This window comes from Drepanopeziza brunnea (assembly GCF_022702325.1).
Source record: "Drepanopeziza brunnea f. sp. 'multigermtubi' strain 214-2 chromosome Unknown ctg3, whole genome shotgun sequence".
NCBI classification, from domain to species: Eukaryota; Fungi; Ascomycota; class Leotiomycetes; order Helotiales; family Drepanopezizaceae; genus Drepanopeziza; species Drepanopeziza brunnea.
The window spans coordinates 2067848-2087860 of record NW_027094066.1 but is presented as its reverse complement, the minus strand read 5'-3'; the positions used below and the strand labels follow the sequence as shown (position 1 = coordinate 2087860).

The window sequence follows — 20013 nt, the reverse complement described above, 5'->3', positions numbered from 1 at the left end:
GTCCCAAAAGATGTAATGGTAAAAGTCGAAAGTCTGTCGGTACTGGAGTGAATGAACCTGAGGCTCATGCTGTGGCTACCAGTTTAGACACACTCATTCACCTGGGAACGGTGCAAGGAGTAGTCTGTCTGTCTGGTTCTCGAGACGGGTCGCCAAAATAATGCAGGCGTTTCAGAACGGGCAGCTATCCCAGGGATGTCTGGGTTGGGTGCAGTGGAATGAATACTTCTTTCTACCTTGGAACGAAGCAGTGCGGCACAGCGAGCAAGGAATGTTGAGGGAACTTTGAAAGCCGGTGGTGAAGTGAGAAGAGGTCTTAGTCAGGGGAGTCTTGTTGTTTTGTTAGGCGCCTAGGTCAGATCTAAGAGTAAATGGAGCGAGAGACGTGAGATAGTTTACCAAGAGGGATCCGCCGTGCTAAAGAAGAGCCGACCTTAGCAGGAAAGTTAGAGATCGAGGGGCGAGAGGAGTGAGATGATCCGATCCGACCAGGCGTTGGGTTGGCACTTGGATGGGGCTACCGGCTGGTACTCTGACAAGGGATCCACGAGTCCGTACTAGTAGAAGTATCGACATGGACGACACGGTCTAAGCCTGGAGGGGTAACATCTGTAGGTGGAAGAAGTATGTCGTTGCGGCCTCCTCCGTAAAAGGGGCAGAGTGAGCAAGCAATCCGGTATGTGAAAACAGATACGCATGGCCACAGACATCCGCCGGCGAGGTTGAGCTTGGTAGACCTGTACTTTACTGTACTCCCCCGGTACGAAATCGAGCTCTAAACAAGTGAAGATATACTACTACTAGTACTTGCCTGACACGCCGTACTTCTTGGTTTAGTACTTGCGTAGTAGTACTTCGCCTCTTCTTACTTCGACTCCTACTTAGTCGTAGTAGTTTACCATACTTCTCTTCCTCCTTCGAAGCTCCGTACGGAACTCAACTCTACACAACTGACAGGGCACGGGGAACGGGCCTGGATGGCTGATCCATGGATTGATTCCATGGCCATCCCATCCACGGAATCCATCCGCGACAGACTTGTGGGGTAACTGCAGTGACCGATTCGCAAGCTATGCCAGACCCGGCGAAGGAACGGTCACGCTGCGGCCCGGGTTCGAGATGCACAAAGCTTCTCTGCTACCAACGATACTGAACTGTAATTAATTAATCGTGAGTTCACCCTTTCCTTCTGAGTCCGTCGGGTCGAGATACTACTAGTATTTATTGTTGTCCAGATACTAAAATATGGGGAAGTCGACGCCGCCCAGGAGTCAGCGGGCTGAACGGCACTTCGTGACGGGCCAGCTCGGTGCCGCCACCTTGTCACGCGGCGGAGGAAGGTAAGCTTCGGGCATAGCGCTCGTTCGCTATCCTGGAAATCTGTGATAAGTGTCCTTACGGAGGAGTAGCTTCGCTGCCGTAGCCTTTTGGACCGTAGCGTTTGAGCCACCGCTAGCACGATTCGGGTAGTGCTTGCGCTGCTCTATCCGTAGAATCTTAGCACCCGTCGGCTGCTAGAAGATCGATCATACTACGTACAACTAGTACAGGAGTATACTACTGTAATCTTCTGCCGTAGTTAGTACTGTATGTACGTGTCGTACGTACTGTGGCAGCTTGCCCGGGCGCTTCGTATCGAGTCACGAAGATCCGGTTGCTGCTCCTTAGTAGTATGATGGTAGCCGTCACGACTGAAGTAGCCCAAAGACGCTATCTTTTCCAGCAGTGGCATGGGTGCAGGTGAGCAGAGAAGTCATGCTTTTCCTTCCTCATCCCAGTCCGAATCTGAAAAGAGAATGTCGAGAAAGAGCAACGCCACAGCGCTCTCCTTGGACCGAGAGAGCCCCCGACGCCCTACCACCCACCACCCGTCCACGCGTCCACCACGGTCGGGAAGTAGTACCGCTGATCTTGTCCTCGAGTGCAGGTCAAGTACCGACCGGTACGGTAGCCGCTCGCTGACTTGAATCTGGCGAAATCTGACAGGCTCCCACCTTGCAGACATACGGTACTTCTACAAAGTAATTCTCTGCTTAGTGCTACCTCCGACCTCCGGACAGGTAGATAACCGGTATTCGTGAATAGAAGAATCTTGCCGACTGGTTCGGTGAAACTTCAATTAGTATTTTCAACTTTGTTTTCCACCTGGGTGCTCAAGCGAGTCTAGCGAGTCAAGCAATCCTAGCCTGGAATCTTGGCATTGTGACCTTCCCATTCCAAGGGTGGAACTGCGAGATCCCGCTTGTCTGACAGAGAGTCTGGCGTCGTCGTCATCGAGGTAGAAGTAGAAGCAAGCGCAAGATCTATCCAATACACGGTAAAAGATGGGGTTGAGATGGCCGTCGGCCCAGCCTGTACTAGTAGGAAGTACGTAGTAGTAGTAGTAGTAGTACTACGTAGTACGTACCATACTTTCCTCCTTCCCCAGGGACCCTGAGACGGATACCGTGCTCTAAGCGAGAGCATCAATACTTAACAGCCAGGGCGTTATAGCGAAAAAGTGACTAGGTATAATAATAGCTCCCGCCACGAGGTCGTGTCGAGGGTTTTCCTGGGACATCACGGCACGGCACAGGCCCTCTCCCCGTAGTCCACACCACCCAGTACTCCCTGTCTCGCCACCTCCGTAGCTGACAGCCCGCCATGCTGGATCCATCCAGGCCTGCGTCCGAGCGGGCTAATCCACTTGTGGTGTGATTCTGCGAAGCTGCAGATCTCCATCATCTTGGCCGCTGGACCCCGCTCTCGTGTGTCATAGTGATTAGTTCAGAGGCTTAGCGGGCCGGGGAAGATCGACGCCCTGAGAAAAGCGCCCAAGGCATGATGAACCAGAATGTCGGATCCAGGAGAGAGAGCAACCCGTGCGAGGTCGGTACGGTACGGTACGGTACAGTACAGCTACAGACAGTACGGTAAAGCAACGACTCGCTTAGACTGATGAGCAGCCGCCTTCGAGATCTGTACGCATTGTCCAGTACATAGTACAGTATTGCGAAAGGCTGTGAATCTTCTCTTCGTCATGTAAAATTGTCGATTTGCTTTTGCCCGGCCTGTCCTGATTATCGAGGAGGTCCTCTCTCCAACTAGTAGTACTACTGTAGTAGTATCGTTAGTTGTTGTTGCACGTACTGTAGTATTACACTTTTACCTTATCAAGCGGCATATATAATAGTGGGTAGGACTGGGGTCGATAAAGTAAATCGATAGGGCGTATCGCGGAAGCGGCGTCTTGACTCTTTGATGAAAGGAAGGTCCTCCAAAGTTTACTCGGAATATTTTCAAACGATAAATTCAAAATCATACGATCACAGACCCAAGCTTGGGTTCGTAGGATCGGCCCAGAAACCAAACAACAACCTCCATCCCCATCTGGCATCGGTGCCAGGTGCCGCAGACGGGCCGTAGCTTTTTTCGCATCCCTTACCCCATTAGGAAAAGAAATGAGGGGGACTTTGGGGCCCCAGCTCCTTTCGCCTGTCGTGTGTTTTGTTTGCTGTCCGTACGAAAGCACCTCGTCGCAATCATCGTTCGGCACGCACGCTGATGCCGAAACAAAACAGGTCCACGGATTGGCATGACATGCAAGAATCGGTATGTACGGTATGCAGGTCTGCCCGTGCCAGGACAGCCATCTTTTCCATATGCCGTTCACGACCGCGAATACCGGACCAGGGTCGCCATCAAGTCCCGACCCTTCAGATTTCCTTCCTGTGGAGTAGAGATAGCTGCAGGAACGATAAGCGCGCGGGCATGGGAGCCCTGCTTGCAATCCGAAATGATTAAATGAATCCAGGATGGCGAGGGGTCGCGGTGGTTGGGGTTACCACGCCGCGGTGAAAGATCATACCGACGGAACCTTTTGAACCGAAGAATCCAGGAGAAGTCGAAGTACCGTCCGATAGAGCGTTTCCGTACAAGAGCAGATGCCGTTGTAGTTGTAGTAGTACTTGTAAAACAAACAACCTTCCAATCATCTCCCACAACGCTGTGCTGAGGAGAGCTCGTGATTCGAGTGGAACGGCTCGGATTGGGCACCTGCTGCAATGAGTTGGTTTCCTGCAGAATTGGCTCAGTCGGCCAAGGCTCCTTTCAAAACACCACCCCGATGGCTGGCTCAGCTTAAAGTCTCCTTGATGCCAGACTGACAGTTGCCATCATCGTTTTGCTCTGCAGCTGCTTCCGGAGACCTTCCCTTTCCGTACTTGCTAAGTAGATCTGCTTGTAGGATTATTGATCCCCCGCGCTTGTATGTATACCGTACGTAGTAGTAGTACTACGTAGTATGTGACCACTACTGGCGAGCTGCCCACTGAACCAGCGACAGGGTCTGGGTAGGAACACTGGGCAGCATACGGAGACTTGACTTTAGCCTGCAGTGCCACCAACGCTGGATTGCTTTCCCGGGACTGAAGCGGTCACTCTTCATGCTAGAAGTTGTATCCTATAACATCATCTGCGGAGTGTACAGTACCAGAACCAGAACCCGACCAAATCCCACCGTGGACGGCACCGCGCAGAATATTCATCGTCTCGCTGCTGGGACGTATCGTAGATTCGTAATAGGCTATCTTACGAACCTGCCCCAAGTTGGCATCTCGCCAAGATATATATCGAGTGAATGCAGGCGGCCTAGCGATGCACCAGGTGCTAAGAATAGGCGTATAAATGCAACGCTGTACGCACCCGCAATTTCACTACCGACGAAACGGTAATTAAGACGGACCTCCCATGTTGGAGAAGTGGAATTCGTCGAACTTTTTCCCAAATGGGGGGAGCTGCCATGGCCAACTGCATTCACATACCGGTATTGATATTCAACTTGTTACTCTGTAGTCGCTTGGATCCATCATCTCTGGCGGACGTAACGGAGTGTAGATTTCGCAGCAAGCGGTCGTCGTGCAACAGCACGGCACAGAGGGTTCTGAAAGAAGTGGGAATGGCTCGACCACCGGCAGAGGGAGCTTCTGAACATCTCTCGTCTGTTTTGACCGCAAGAGGGCAAGGACGGGCGCTGATCAACGGGTTTCTCTTCTGACTTCAAGCCGCGAAACCGGAGGCTCAAACACTCCGTAGTCATAGCAGTATCGCCCCATGCGAAGAAATACACTCAAAATGGAGCGCCCAACAGTTGGCTACGCTCTCTAGGAACCGAGTATGGAAGGGTCGTCGTCAGCTGTGCCGTGATTCGTGGGCGGTGCGACGATGGCGTCTTCACCCTCTTCGGCTTTTTGTGCACTTTGCGCGCTGTGGCTGCAGACGGTTTACCAAATACTTAGTAGTTGTACATGTCCGTACGGCTCTCGAGCGAGGCGCAATGGCATCTGTAGCCCGCATGTTGGTGATAGGATCAAGTTCATGTGACTTTGATTTTAGTGCCTTGAAACTCGGCAAGGCAAATATGGATGAAAGTGCTCTTTAAGCGAGGAGCTAATTCTTAGCTCAAAATAATGATGAGGGCTTCGCAACATCAAGGCGACATCACAAAGATCCAAACAACGAACGTGCGGCTAGAGGAAACATTGAGAATGGACTCGAATCAGGCTCAATACCACCCGCTATATCTCTCGACTCTCGACGCTCCATGTGAAGGCCCGGCGAGCTGGGACAGGCTGGATGATTACATGTACATGTCGACACGAAGAATCCATCACCTCTTGAAAAAGGAAAGTCCAAGAGCGTGAACCCCAGATGCATCCGCTTAACATGCCATTGTCGGCTCAGGAAAGGCTCGGTGACCCTTCCGTCCGCTTGAAGTGGAGGATGACTGAACAGTTCCTTCTCCTGACCCCTCAAGCCATTTATAGGAAGTGGTTCTACGATCATGCTCAATCCACGTCCACTGCTCCTGAAAGCTCAAACGCAAAAAGAAAAAGCGAAACGGATTCAAAAGGGCTATCGCTGCCGGGGTCTCATGATGCTACGGCATACTTCTTCTACCACTACTAATAATACAACTACTATTTTTTACCACTACTACTAATACTACTACTACTACTACTACTACTACTACTACTACTACTACTACTACTACTACTACTACTACTACTACTACTACTACTGCTGCTGCTGCTGCTGCTGCTGCTACTGCTACTGCTACTGTTACTGCTACTGCTACTGCTACTGCTACTGCTACTGCTACTGCTACTGCTACTGCTACTAGTAAGTACAGTACTACTACTAGTACACGTACCGATTCCTCTCGAGTCACGAAGGAGTTCGCGCCCTGACCCTTGTCCAAACCATGCATGGGCACATGGGATCTCTGGAGCAGCATATCCACCCAATTTTGCACGCGGCACAGCGCACCCAAAGTGCGATTGCATTGCAAGGGGTGGCAACGCTGGCAAGCTGCAGGGATCCGGAAGATCACACCCTGGGATATCCCACCGACTGGCTGTAAGTATCGAGCTCGGATCGATTCCCAGGGCGTGCGGCTGCAAAAACGTAAACTTTTTCTGTGGAACCTTCGGCCGCTGACAGACCCGCGTACCACTCACTAGCCTTGGGTTTCTCTCCTTCGCAAGCTCTTCCGAATCTGGCAGTTAGTTTTAGTTGGGAAGAGGGGGGGGGGATGACCCACATAATTGGATTACAGACTCTGATACGCGGCAGTTGGCGTCGCCAATACAGAGGATCCCCCTCTTCCGTACGTCCTGACTCCTTAAGTAAGCACTACCACCAAAGTATGTTACGACGGCAATAACGGTGAACAATCGTTCTTCGACTCTGCATTGCTTGGTCCAATAATCTCAACTGCCAGGGCCTAGTCCAGTCAATAGTGAGTGAGTGGTCTTGCAGGGATATATTCTTCCGAACTGCGCCCGGCGATATCCGAATGCGCCTCCGGGGCCTTGAATTGCAGGAATATTTATGTTTCGTACTTGCATCTCGAGACAAGAAGGATTGACAAACGGCAGTTGTGAGAGCAGGCAAGGAAGCCCATCACTTTGCCTGATTGTCTCAACCCGTATCTGGCGAGAAGCCCGTTCCGAATGTACTACTACTACGTCCCTACTACTCTGTATGACATGGTAGTCCGTGGCCAGGGTCGCTTTTAAGCGAGATCTGATACAAGAACGGGCAACGGCAGTTCGTAGGTGGAAGGTTGCGGCACGAAGTACAACTTTTCACGAGACTTTGGTAACCCGATTAGTAGTAGTTGTGGTAGTTGCAGTTCGGCTCTTTGGCACCAGGCTCCAGAGCTTGCCTTTGATCAATACTAATAAGACAGATGGAAGTTTACTTGTCCCTATCCAAGACTACAACTGCCGAGTCAGCCAGCACCAAGCCCTGTCCGTACACAGAGTAGTAGTAGCTATGTACGTAGTATCTCTTTCAGTGCAGAGGTGCTCATAATGTACACACGGCTACAGTATATGTCACTGCGTATTCTCATTACATATACACACTCACATGACCCAGCCAGCCATCTCAGCTCAGCTGAGCTCGTCTCCTCCTTTTCACATCCATCTATCCTACCACCCCATCTCAATACCAGACATCGCTTCCATCCCAACCCGCCTCGGTATCATCATCAGCAGGACATCTGATCGAACGGACCGAGACGACCGGCCACGTGCCCGGCCATATTCCGTAGGTAGACAGGTAAGCCCGGGTACGATGATCAGGTATATCTGCAAATCGCTTCCAATCGATCACACCGCTTGAGGAACCCCTCGCTCGGCGTCTCGCAAACACGGTAGGTTAACTCAACTTACGTAGTAATTGTCGGTGCTGATTCCGGTACTCGGCCGCTGGAGATAAGAAGAAGAAGGAGAAAGCGTAATGCTAGTAGCGGAAGGGAAGGCGTGCAAGGCGTATGCATGTGTGTGGACATCGCTGGTGAAATCGACCGGAGCTTCTTTCGGTGTCTTGTAGGCTTGGGAATGATTGATTGATTGATTTATCGATGCAGGCCATCTTTACTCAGGGCTTTTGTCTGCAGAATACGGAAGAGTATCGCGGGTGCAGTTGGCGTGGACGGATCTGGCGGTGGTGTGTTGTGCTGTCTTGGTGTATGCTAAGGGACCAGAGACTCGGGATCTTGTCAAAGGGCTAGATGTAGATGACAAAATATATATCGGTTGATTTTGATTGATGGACAGACCTCGTCGGGCATGTGGCACTTTCAAGTCTCTTTAATGAAAATAAATCCTCAAGTTCGAATCTGCTCCTGCCGCGGTGTGTTTATTCTGGCTCGGCAATTGATATAGATAGATAATAGCGCAGCTCTGAAAGCAGTCACTGCCAGATGAGTAACTCGTACAGATAGGCAAATGATGATCTCTCTCTCTCTCTCCCTCTTGATACATACATATATATTATGTTTATTCAATGCCATACGCTCCATATCTTTCACTACACACTTCTAACGGGAAAGTGCCGAATCCCTCCCTGGCCCCAGTTCAAATTCTCCAACTCACTCGTACTTATCTGTCAACCCTTCCGAACGTTCAGTTGAGACCACTCCAAGTTCTAGTCCAATCATCACATGAAGCAAGAGTGGTCGGTGTCTAAAAGCAGCTGCTGATCTGTACAGTACTAGGTAACTGCTAATGCATAAAACCACTTTTCGCGCCAAAACTAAGGGCCATCACTTCGGGGAAAAAACATTAACATGAGTCGGTCTTCATTAATTCTATCTTTGGGGAAGTAGAGCGTCACAGGCGTAAGTCTTCCATCCTGAGGGTAGGGTAACCAGGAGGTTTAAAGTGGAGATTTAGACTTTTAAGGCATCCTCGGGCTGTATCACTTAAGCCTGTACCGTGGTACTTAGTTAATTAGAACCTTTAAACTTAACTCGGTTTTTTCAGATGACATAAATAGTATACTTCTGCTTTAATTAACTGTATTAAACAATAATATAAAACAATATCGTCTTACAGGAGCTATGACATTTTTCTGGTCATCAAAAGGTTTGAAAATTTTCATTTACCTTTCAAATATTACGGTTGTAGAAAGTTTAAGCTGTCAAGTGTAAAGAGTTCTGGTGCGAAATAAAAATTTATATGCATTAGCATATGCATTAGCCGGTAGAGGTGACTGTATGTAAAACTCTCTGGGTAAGCCAGCCACAGCCGAGATTCCCTCCTCTTCCACCCCGTCTTCTTTTCCTTCTTCTTCTTCTTCTTCTTCTTCTTCTACCTCCACTCCCTCCTTCAGATAAACCCCCATGCTCAGCAGCAGCAAGAGCACCCTTCCATTCCAGAAACAATCCTTGCCTACCCTTCTTCCCATTAGCCTCTTACCGGACGAAACCCTCAGCCCTCTTCTTCACCTAGAATCGAGAGAGATCCGCTAATTGTAAAGAAACCTCGCTGTTGACGTATCCGATTGCGATGGTTTTTTTTATTCTTTTTTTTTACTGAAAACCCCCTCCTTTGAGCTTCCCACCCCGGGGCTCACTCAGTCGATAGAAAGAGCAAATAACTGTGCTATACCAGACAGATCTCAAACTGCCTTCTATAGGAAGCCTTGCTCTCTTGCACTTACTTCTAGTATATAAATATAAATGTAGCTGGCTCCCTTGCTCAGCTCAGCCGAGTATATCCATCTCCGTAAGTCATGGGAACGTGAAGGTTTTTCTCAGGACGGCAGATCATATGTCCGACCGATAGATAGCTTGCAGGTCGATTAGAACAATAATCAATATTCCTCCTCCTCCTCCTCCCCCTCCCACCATCTCATAAAGACATTCCTTCTTCTCCCCCTTACCTGAACCCCTCATAACAGCAACAGACCCTCCACTCTCTTCGATTTTAAATGGCTCAAAAAGAAAAAAAAAAAGAAAAAACATAGCTTCCTTCCTTCCTTCCTTCCTCTTTCTCAACAAAGCATAACCGCCCCCATTATCCCCCAAGCCCAAACTTTATCAACACCAACACCACTCACTCTCACTCACTCACTCACTCACTCACTCACTTACTCATTCACTCACTCTCACACACTCTCTCTCTCTCTCTCACCCACTCACTCCCTTCCTCACTCACTCCCTTCCTCTCTCTCCCCCTCGCGCCAGATCGGCACCACCAAGGCGGTACAGTAACGGTACACCACCCATCAAACAACCACTACTAATATAAACAAGAACCAAAAAACAATCTCTACATGCTCAGAGAACCTTATTTCACAAACCTGAATCAAGAATACAAAGATGCATTCATCTGTGGTGACCTAATACATCAACACGTAGTGAGAATATAGCTAAAAAAAAAAAAAAAAAAAAAAAAAAAGACTGTCCCAAATAATTCTTCTATCTTACTCGTCTGCTTCGAATATCTTAAGCAATCACAGCCTTATTTCATTTTATTTCCTTTAAGAAAAGGAACAAACCATCCCATAGATCGAAAAACGAAAGATCTAATCTAATACAACGCAAAGGATATTAATTATTAAGTAGAAAGTTGGCCGCGACGCACGTATTCTTTTGATAGGTTTTAGTGGAAGTCCGGTTTTTCGTGCTCCTCGCTTATTCTGGTGTTTACGGAGGTGCCGGGGGATAAATTATGGCAGACCGCCGTCGGCAGAATCATCGGCAGATGCATCGGCAGAAAAATCAAGAGTGGCTCTCCAATCATTAGATTTACTATTGTAATACACCTAATATTTAGCGAACTTCCCTTTCCAACTCGTCAAGAGATCAGCAATATTCATTGTTGCTATTTTGAATTTAGCGTATTTCTTATGTAAATTTTGGACGCGATTGATGCTGTGGGAACTCTGGTCATGCCTGATCTGCTTCGATGGAAATTTGTTGTGACGCATTATCCAGCCCTTCACGCCTTGATCCCGACCACGACGAGATTCCTAGGGCTCAGCCCATATTCAAAGACGGCCTCGACCCACGCATCACTGACACCCTGCTGCTCCTTCAACCAAAGCCATCGATCCGTCACGATCAGGCTCTCGGCCACACCCGCACTGAAGGCCATCAGACTCCAGCTGACGCTCAATTCCCGCTTGAGCTTCCCGTACCTCGCGGCGTACTCTTCAATCTGCTCGTCCGTGATCCCTCTCATCTGCTCGTTGATCTTACCGTCTCGCACGGGATCGCTCGCCAGCTTCTCGAGTGCACCTCTCACGTAGGACTTGAAGGAACCGTAGCAGCCTTTGCGGAGAGAGCCCACGATGACGGGCTCTGTGCTTTCGAGATTGTTGGATGGTTCGCCATCTTCCTGATTTGCCCGTAGCTTTTTGACGACACCAAAGTCGAGGAAGACTTTCTGCAGAAGCGCCCGGTAGAAATGCCGTGTGAAGAAGGCATCGCTTTCCTTCTCGGTCCAGTTCAAAGGGGCTTGGACGGCCATCATGCGTGCAGTGATGTTGAGCCGTGCGCCATCGCCATTGTAGGTCGCCACCTTCTCGCTCATCGGATACCCATGAGGATCGCAAGATGTAGCCTTTTGAAATGGACCGGTCCCATTGATCGCACGGAGGTTTGGACGAAGCAAGGGAAGTTTGAGAGTCGGGGGGCCGAGGCGTTCTGTCAATAGATTGTAACAGCAGCCCACGATGGCAATAGCGTGCACTGAAGGGTTGAGCAACAGTGAGCGGATTCCGTGGTGAGAGAGATTACCGCAAGAATGGATAGAGATGGCCATCAGACGAGTCTCCTCGTCCTTGGAATTTGTGATATCCTCGATGACCTCGGGTAATTTGGGATTCTCGGCATCTGCATTGACGACTTGGAGCTGTCCGGTCGGCGCAGCTATCTTCATCTTCCCAATCTGCTCCACGACGTCCGACAGGTCCCCATCCTGCACGACATGCTCGACGTACTGGATATACCCCTTCCCGTCAGCAGGGGTATATATCGTAGCCAAGTCCTTGCTGGGTCTCAGATCAACCGTATTCATCGGCGGTGCTTTCTGTGGCTTTGCCACCCTCCGCAAGGCCTTGTCGCTCATCTGTTCAGCAGGTGTCATACTATCCTGCACCATCCGATACACCTTCTTGTTCCGCATCACCACCTCCCTCTCAGCGACCCCTGCCAGCACGTCCATATTTTTCGCGCCGTTGATATTGAGCTCCTTGGACTCCACCGCAACAATATGCTTGTTGTACGGCGGGCTGGCCAGCGTCCGTCCGAGGTAGTTTTGCCCACTTCCAAAGTCGACATAGTGCGTGATACCCTTCCCAGTCTTCTCATGCACAGACTCCGCAACTCTGACAACGTAGTCCGCAAAGTTGCCGACCTCGTGAATCTTCTTCGGGATCATACCCACGGCGACATGCCGCGGCAACTTCGTCCCCCCCCGCTGCCTCTCGGGCGGAACTTCCCTCTGCAACGAGTGCTTTCTGATATCCCTGATGTAGTTGACCAAGCTCTCGGGCGGGTCATCGTCCCTGCCCTTTGCCAGATCATCTCGCATGAGGAAATCGAGAAGATTCATCGAGTCACGTGCCAGCAGCCACTCCCTCCATTCGGCGGGGATGACGGTGTGGTAGAGACTGGGCTCTCGGGTGAAGAAATCGAGGATATGGACACCACCACAGAGGGTCTGGAAGATTGTCGAGGCCGCAGAAAACTGGAGGAGGGAGTCCACGTACTCGTCTGCGGATCTGAAGTCCGAGGAGAACGGGAGAGGCGTCGATGGCGCCATGCTGGGCGGCAGCTGAGAGGCTGGTCTGGCAGGGCTTTTGATCCGGATACGACTTGATATCAGACGTGGGCGTCGGAAGCTGAGCCGCATCGAGTCTGGATATGTAGGGTTCACTACTTGTGGTTGCCGCAAGAATTTTTTGGCGAGCCGGTCCCACTTATTTAGCGAGGTTTTGTTGCCATTGTCCTGAAAGGTATCTAGCATCCAGTATTATTCCAATCTGCTCTCAGACGTTGCTGCTGTACGAAATGTCTGGTTTCTATCGTGTATCTCTTACAACTGTGCCATGGAGAAACAAAATACGTATATATCACGTGACTTGAGAGAGGGTGTCGATTTGTTGACTTCGCAGCTCTTGATCCTGCCCATACCATGAACGAAAGTAGATTCTAATGATTTGAAGCTTCTTTCATAAAAATAGCTCAAATTAATGTAGCCATATACTCGCCCAAAGCAGATAAAAACAAAAAGTAGAAGCACCGACGCCCAACTAACCTTCTTGCTCATACGTCGCAAGCAGGTGAATGTCAACCGATCTTTACTATACTATACTATCCTATCCTAATCGATCTCTAAAAACTCATCCTCCTCTCTCTCTCAGCCGAAAATATGCTGACTCTACCCCTCTTATTTAACATATGAGATTTTCAGCTCATCTCGATAATTAAATAGAAGGAAGAGAAACGAAAGGAAAGGTCCTTCCCATGCATACAAATTAATCAACATGATAATCAACATCACAATCACAGCCATCTGCATCACCCACATCATTTACCCACCCACAGCACACCAAAGCAATTCCTCTCCTCGTTCACATTTTATTTTATTTTCTCCATCGATATCTCGCGAAGAGGATTGCTGATTGATTGATCGATCTGTCCTACCTACCTACGGACATCTATCTACTCGAATCTAGCAATCGGCCACCAACCCCCGCCCCTTCCCTCCCTTTCTGTCTCAAAAAGAAAGAGAAAAGAGAAAATTCGCCATCCGCCTAGCCCCGTGGCCAGGAAAAAAAAAGACGGAGAAGCACAATACAAAACGCAAGCCTGCAGAACGCCAACAAACAGCGACGAACAGAAAAGATGGTCTTCTCTGGCATAAGCAAGTGTCATGGCGGAAAGACACGGGGAGATGTGATGTAAAACAGAGGAGGGATCTAGCCTTTGAACGACCAGAGAGAGATAGAGGTTTTACTTGCTGGTTTCCCATATCTGTCCATGCGGCTGGCTGCCAGTTAACTATTTCTTACTCGGGGAGCGAGTGGGCGACAGAAGGTGTCTGCGGGAGCCATGCTGGGATCACGGATAGAGCTTCTGGCAGATGACACATCGGGATCGCAAAATGGGTTTTTTGAGACAGCCGTGTTGGGATCAAGAATTGGATCTCCCAGGATAGCCACGTTGGGATTGCGAACCAAGTTGCCGGCAGCAAGCATGCCAGAAAGACCGTCTGAGTTACCAGCGGCAGCAGCCATGTTGCTGGGGCGAACTGCTATTAAAAAAATCAGTCAGTCTACCATTCCCTCTATAATATACCCGCTACGAAAGAAAGGAAACAGGAAACAGGAGTAGCGAACCGGACCTAGCACCCTTACGAGCAGACACGGCCTCCCGAGCCCTACGGAAGCGCTCGGCGATAATCCGATCCCGCTCGCGATCCAGCTGGATGATGGCCCAGCCGTGGACGTTCAGCGGGACGCTCAAGCTGCTGGGCTGGTACTTGATGTCCCAGTTGGTAAAGCCGAGGTCGTAGAACGGGAGGACGTGGTAGAGTTGGAGCAAGCTCAGCGGCATTCTGCTCCGGCCTGAGACGCGGAGGTTGATGGAGACCAGGGTCAGGCTGCTCATGTTGTGCAAGTAATCGACAACCTTGGTCAAGTAGCGGAAGTTGGGCGTGTTTTGTGGGACACCACCGAGAGTCCTGGAGGAGGCGACGGGCGGAATTGGACCGATAATGGAAGAGGCAGGGCCGGTGAATGGGTCGGTTGAATTTGGGAAGATGAGAGTAATCGTCAGTTTCTTGACGTTTTCAACGAAACCGCTTCCGAGCGATTGCAAGACATCAAGAACAGTGACTGAGAGATGTCAGTTTTGAGAAATGTGAAGAGGCGTTTACACTTTGAGTTTCGCTGGATTGGTCACATACCCTTTTCCGGAATATCCTGCTCCATAGCTTCGATCAACGGCTGAACACCAAAAAGATCAGAAGAAACGGCCTTTTCTTGACCATCGCCCTTGGTCTCTGCCTTCTTCTTCCCGGCACCCTTCGCAGCAAAGAGTTTCTCGTCCCTAAGAGCATCTTCCTCGGGGTCATTCAGGTGCACTTGAATATCGATGCAGTTCTTCCCCAACAGATTTTCCTTGATCTTTGAGTTCAAATTCTTGAATTCGGTGACAAAGTCATAGACACTGGGGTTGAAGACATCTTGGATGATCTGTCTGAGAGGACCACCCGGGACTTGTTGCTCGACAACGCGGACAGAATTGCAGATCACACCTGAAGATGAGATGATGATATCCTTCTGGGTTTCATCTTTGCGAGCGAAGAAATGTGAGGCAGGATGCATCGTGCTGGGCTGAACGGAAGAAGGGGGTTGAACGGGTTGTTGATGACCGGGTCGTTGATTGTCGAAAGCGCCCGAGCCAACGGCTTCCTAGATGGTGAGATGGTTAGTTATTGTTGTTTCAGATCGGGGATCGCAGACATATCTCTCAAGAGAATTGGGAAGAATAGGAATGGGTTCTCGGGACACTTACAGGGCCAGTGAGGTGGTGATCAGGAGTACCGTCACGCATAGCCCTCGGGGCACTGGGAATCTTGACGCCTTGGCATTCACCATTTTCCAAGCCTCCTTTTCCATTGTTGTGCGAATATTCCTGTCCCTGTCCATAAAGAAAGCTGAAGAAATCATGATCGTGAGCTTGAGGATCAAAGTCATCACTTTTTTTCATACGCTGACGAAACTTTATATGAGTACGTTGCGGCGGGCGCTGGGAAGTATTACGATTAGCAATAGTATGGCAGAGGTCAGCAATGTTGAGCTGGGCACCAGCAGGATGGGCACCAGCAGGATAAGCATCAACAGCATAAGAGCCAGCAGGATGGGCACCAGCAGGATGGGCACCAGCAGGATGGGCACCAGCAGGATAAGCATCAACAGCATAAGAGCCAGCAGGATAGGCACCTATAGCAAAGGAACCAGCAGGATAGGAGCTAGCAGCGTAGACACTAGCAGCATAGGCACCAGCAGTATAGGCGGCACCAGCAACATAGTCAACTGGGCTGTAGCCAGAGACGGCGGGATCGGGGACAAACAAGCCATGTGAAGCCGAGAGAGCAGGTTGTGGTGTTGCAGACCTAGCCGGCACAAACGGAAGAGTAGCAGCAGAGAGGCGCGAGATTGACGAAGCCGCCGACCAAGTTCGCGATGCCGGGGCTTGCTCTCCATAGTTCTTGTAGTTGCACAACTCGGGATAACAGGCGGCGTTCTCAAAGCCCCGGCCTAGGTTGCCCCCCACGGGGTAAGTCGAGGAAGTGTTGTTTGTAGAAGGCAAGTACGAGACGGAACGACCACCGGTGGTGCCCCTGCTTGAGATCGAGTTGACGAGCGGGATTGCCGCGGAGGAGCCGTTGAAGACTGCCTCAGAGGTGCCGGTGAAAGGGCGAATCCCATTGTTGGCGATGAGGACGATAGAGCCTTTCTTGTTATGGTGTATGGTGTAGGCATCCATGGTCGCGACTATCAGATCAAACCTCTTGATACGTGGTGGTGTTCAGGTTCGAGATCGAAAATCGAAAGTGACTTGAAGGTCCTGCAAGCGTCGATCAATCAGCAAAGTTGTCTTCCCTGGACACACACCGACGGGTAAGCCGACAATAAACAGATAACTAACAACGACTGTAGCCTTTCTGCCTCACGATAGGGTTATATCGATCGGCACCTGAGGAGCTGCACTTGAGAATCTGTACTTGAGAATCCGTACAGAAAGATCTGTCTGTACCCGAGGATTACAAATTCTAAAAGCACAAGCAAACGCTGCTGACGTTGAAGAAAAAGATCAAGTGAAGGTGTCGAAGTTGTGCGATGCGAAAAAAAAAAATCAAAAAATCTCATCAACGCGTCGAGGTTATAACAAACAGCCTTGCCTGCGCGAAAGCGGACTAGCGCGAAAACAAAATACCGACTAGACTAGAGAGTCGGCGCGAGCAGAGGGAGCAGGTGATCTGCTTTCAATACGATTGATTGGCTTAGTCAGTTACTGTTCCTACCTCTTTGGGAGTAAAGGAGACGGAGACAAGGAAGGTTTGTCAGAGTCCAGCATCCACCCGGACCTTGTCAGGATTACATACACACCCTTCAAGGACTCGACTCCGGTAAGAGAGCAGAACATCAGTAAAAATCCCAAGGTAAGAAACCCTGCCCAGAAGACAGAAAGAAACACATCCATCCTCAACCCACGATACCAACCTGACACTCCTCTCTTCCAGGTCGCGATGCCCTATCCCGCTCTATTCAGCCTTCCTGCTCACCTATCTCCCACACCCATCCCATCCCACAACCAGCAAAAAACACCCATACCAAGCCCAATATCCAGATCAATCAAGTTCGGACTCAAGGACTCACCTCACCTCTGCTCTGCTCTGCTCGCACACAAATCTACTTACTATAGCTGAGATACCGGACCGTACTAAAAAGACTATATATATAGCCAAGCCACACAAAAAGCAAAAGCAAACTGGCAGCTTTCCCGCAGAGAAGAAATCGAGAGATTCGGTCAAGATAAAGTGTATTTTGTGTGTGCTAAAGTAGGAAGTCGATCGACAATGAAGAAGGGCTTGGAGAGGAGATGGGAATGCGATGATTTGCGCGGGTGGATATACAGTGAAGATACTGCTTGCAGTATGTATCTCTCTCTCTCTATTTCTTTCCCTAAGAGCAGCAAGACAACAAGACATTTACAATGCGTAATTTGTTCGACATGAAAAGCAGAAGCAAAAATTTAAGACCAAAGCAAAGGGATATTCAAAATTCACGCATTATTTGTGTAGATATATGTGCCGATATCTGGTTACAAGACCCCTATTTGGTATCCCAAGCCCCCGTATATCCGTACCCACAGTCCCCAACTCCCGCTTCCTATACCCATTTCACTCCATTCTAGACCAGCCAGAATCCTAACCCCAAACGGCATCCTTACTCCACCAGTTGCCAGTAATAGCCGGCGGCGACAGCAAGACCGAAGACCAGGTCTCGACGCCGTCAACGTAAAGTCTGAACTTGAGGATACTCTGATCGCTACTAGTGTTCTCGATCGTAACAGCTCCAAGCTTCGAGTTGCCATCTGGGATGTACCTAAAATTGTTAGCAAGCTTGGATTTGAGTGCTGAATAAGATAGCTCACTTGACCAAAACATCCTCCTCATCCTTCTGCTTGTAGGTCCGCACAGGCAAATAAAACTGACTCAATGGACTCGTCGAGAATTCATTGACAGTTGCACTAACTGGCCACTTCCCATTCGGCGGAGGCGGGAACGCGGTAGCAGCAAACTCATGTCTGTCCCCCGACAAAACAACTACACCAACACCCCCACGAAGACCAACATCCCACATGGCCTCCAAGATCTTCTGTCGCTCGTCGAGGTAGCCGGCCCAAGTATCGTGGCCGTTGATACGCCAGTTCTTGGTAAAAGGGATGCTGGATGCGATGATCTTCCATTTGACACCCTTTGGCTCTGGCTTTTTGAGGAAGGCGAGCAGATCAAGTAGTTGGTCTGGACCTAGCATGGATTTTTCTGTGCTGTTAATCGGAAGCTCGCTCGAGGAGTTGCGGTAAGTACGAGTATCCATCATGAAGAAAGATGCTGGGCCTTGCGTAAACTCGAAGTATGTCGCATCGCTTCTGGAGACACCGAGGCCACCAGCTTGGCGAGCTCGCGGTGGGTTGACGGCTGTCTGATAGTGGTGCCATGGGTCTGCTGCTGCCCGGTAAACTCCGGTAGTATTGCCATCCCAATCATTGGCGATCTCATGGTCATCCAGCACGTGGATCCAGCTGAGATTCTGGCCAACGCTCGGCCAGTCTGGAGATCCATAAATTTGGCGGTACTCCCGTCTGTAGTCCTCTACCGATGTCCCGAAGCGCTTAGGAACATCAATGTAGATGAAATCACCCAGGAAAAGCATAAATTGAGCCCCTCCAGGAATCAATTTGATCACATTCGCCATATGCTTGAAGCCTGGAATTGCCAACGCATGGTCCGCTGGGTTGTAAGGGAAGCGAGGCTTAATACAGCTCGAGGTCAAGAATGTAAAGTCACCGTGCTTGGAGACCTTTCCGGCAGCTGGAGGGACAGTGAAAAAGCCAGTATGATTGTTTGAGGTGGCCCACTGATACGTCTGGTGCGGCTGACTTGGGATGGAGAATCGGACAGCTCCCGTATAATCAGTTTCGTTTCCAAGAGCAGTGATCACTCCGGCACTTTTCCACGCAGCATCTTCAGACGATCCTGTCTGATCCGCAAGCCGATAGGAGACGAAAATAGGTAGCTCGGACTGCTTTGGCTCTCTGATCAACAGATTTGCCTCAACAGGAGAGACATATCCCATTCGAGCAAACGACATGCCATTCTCAGGATGGTAGACCTTGGCTCGGTATAGCAAGTCCGTAGCAGCCAAAACCAAAGCCACGTTGATGGCCAAGGTAGCCAGAGAAAGTAATGTGGATGTTGGGTCCGGAAGACCTGTTAACAATGTCCTCCACGGTTTCGACTGCTTTAGTCCCAGCACGATCGCCTCGTCGATTTCGATTTCCTCTTCAATCTCCGTTGGCTTCTCTCGTGTTGGCAGATTCTTTGAATGTGCAGCAGTTGATGCTAGAGCTGGTGGCTGCTCCTCGATCTCAGTCTCTGTAATCGTAATATCCACATCATCGGCCAGCACATTGTATTTGGGCTGGGTTAAGAAGCTGGCAACGAACGAAGGGAGGTACAACGCAAATGCGGTATAGATTACGGGAGGAAGATGCTACAAAGATGTCAGAATTGCAGAGGCTATTTGATGAAGTGGGAAAGGATGTATATATACATGGCCGGGAATCCACCTGAGGAAGATGTAGGCAGCTACGCGCAGAGCTGTAGAGCTCAGCACTGCAGCTCTGTCTTGCAGGGCCATGGCTGACAGTGAATTGGAGTTTTCTTGGGTGTGCTGTTGCGTATACGATTGAGTATGCGCTTGAGTGTAAGTGAAGTGTGAGGTTTGATGATAGCAGAGGATGGAAGTTCTAGATTTAGTTGTGGGTGCGTGGGGAATCTCCGACCCCACGCTGACACATGTTGATGCTGAATGCTGATCCTGATTCCCGGACCTTCAGACGCCCGCGTCATTGTACGAAATATTGGCATTGCTTAA

General features: G+C 49.8%; 3 protein-coding genes across 3 annotated transcripts; all 3 read right to left on the bottom strand.

Annotated features, from left to right (window-relative positions):
* Positions 1–10775: 10775 nt before the first annotated feature.
* On the bottom strand, positions 10776–12692 carry L3040_002718 (uncharacterized protein; the record flags this gene model as incomplete). The annotated part of the gene is made up of 1 exon (XM_007296336.2): positions 10776–12692. The coding sequence occupies one exon, from the start codon at positions 12690–12692 to the stop codon at positions 10776–10778; it is 1917 nt and encodes a 638-aa protein (XP_007296398.2).
* Positions 12693–13839: 1147 nt separating this feature from the next.
* On the bottom strand, positions 13840–16336 carry L3040_002717 (uncharacterized protein; the record flags this gene model as incomplete). Its single annotated transcript, XM_066155660.1, has 6 exons — positions 13840–14096; positions 14182–14679; positions 14751–15258; positions 15362–15503; positions 15559–15595; positions 15790–16336. 6 exons carry the CDS (start codon positions 16334–16336, stop codon positions 13840–13842), a joined length of 1989 nt encoding a protein of 662 aa, XP_066012638.1.
* A 1444-nt stretch (positions 16337–17780) lies between these two features.
* On the bottom strand, positions 17781–19776 carry L3040_002716 (uncharacterized protein; the record flags this gene model as incomplete). The annotated part of the gene is made up of 3 exons (XM_007296338.2): positions 17781–17958; positions 18008–19629; positions 19690–19776. 3 exons carry the CDS (start codon positions 19774–19776, stop codon positions 17781–17783), a joined length of 1887 nt encoding a protein of 628 aa, XP_007296400.2.
* Positions 19777–20013: the final 237 nt, after the last annotated feature.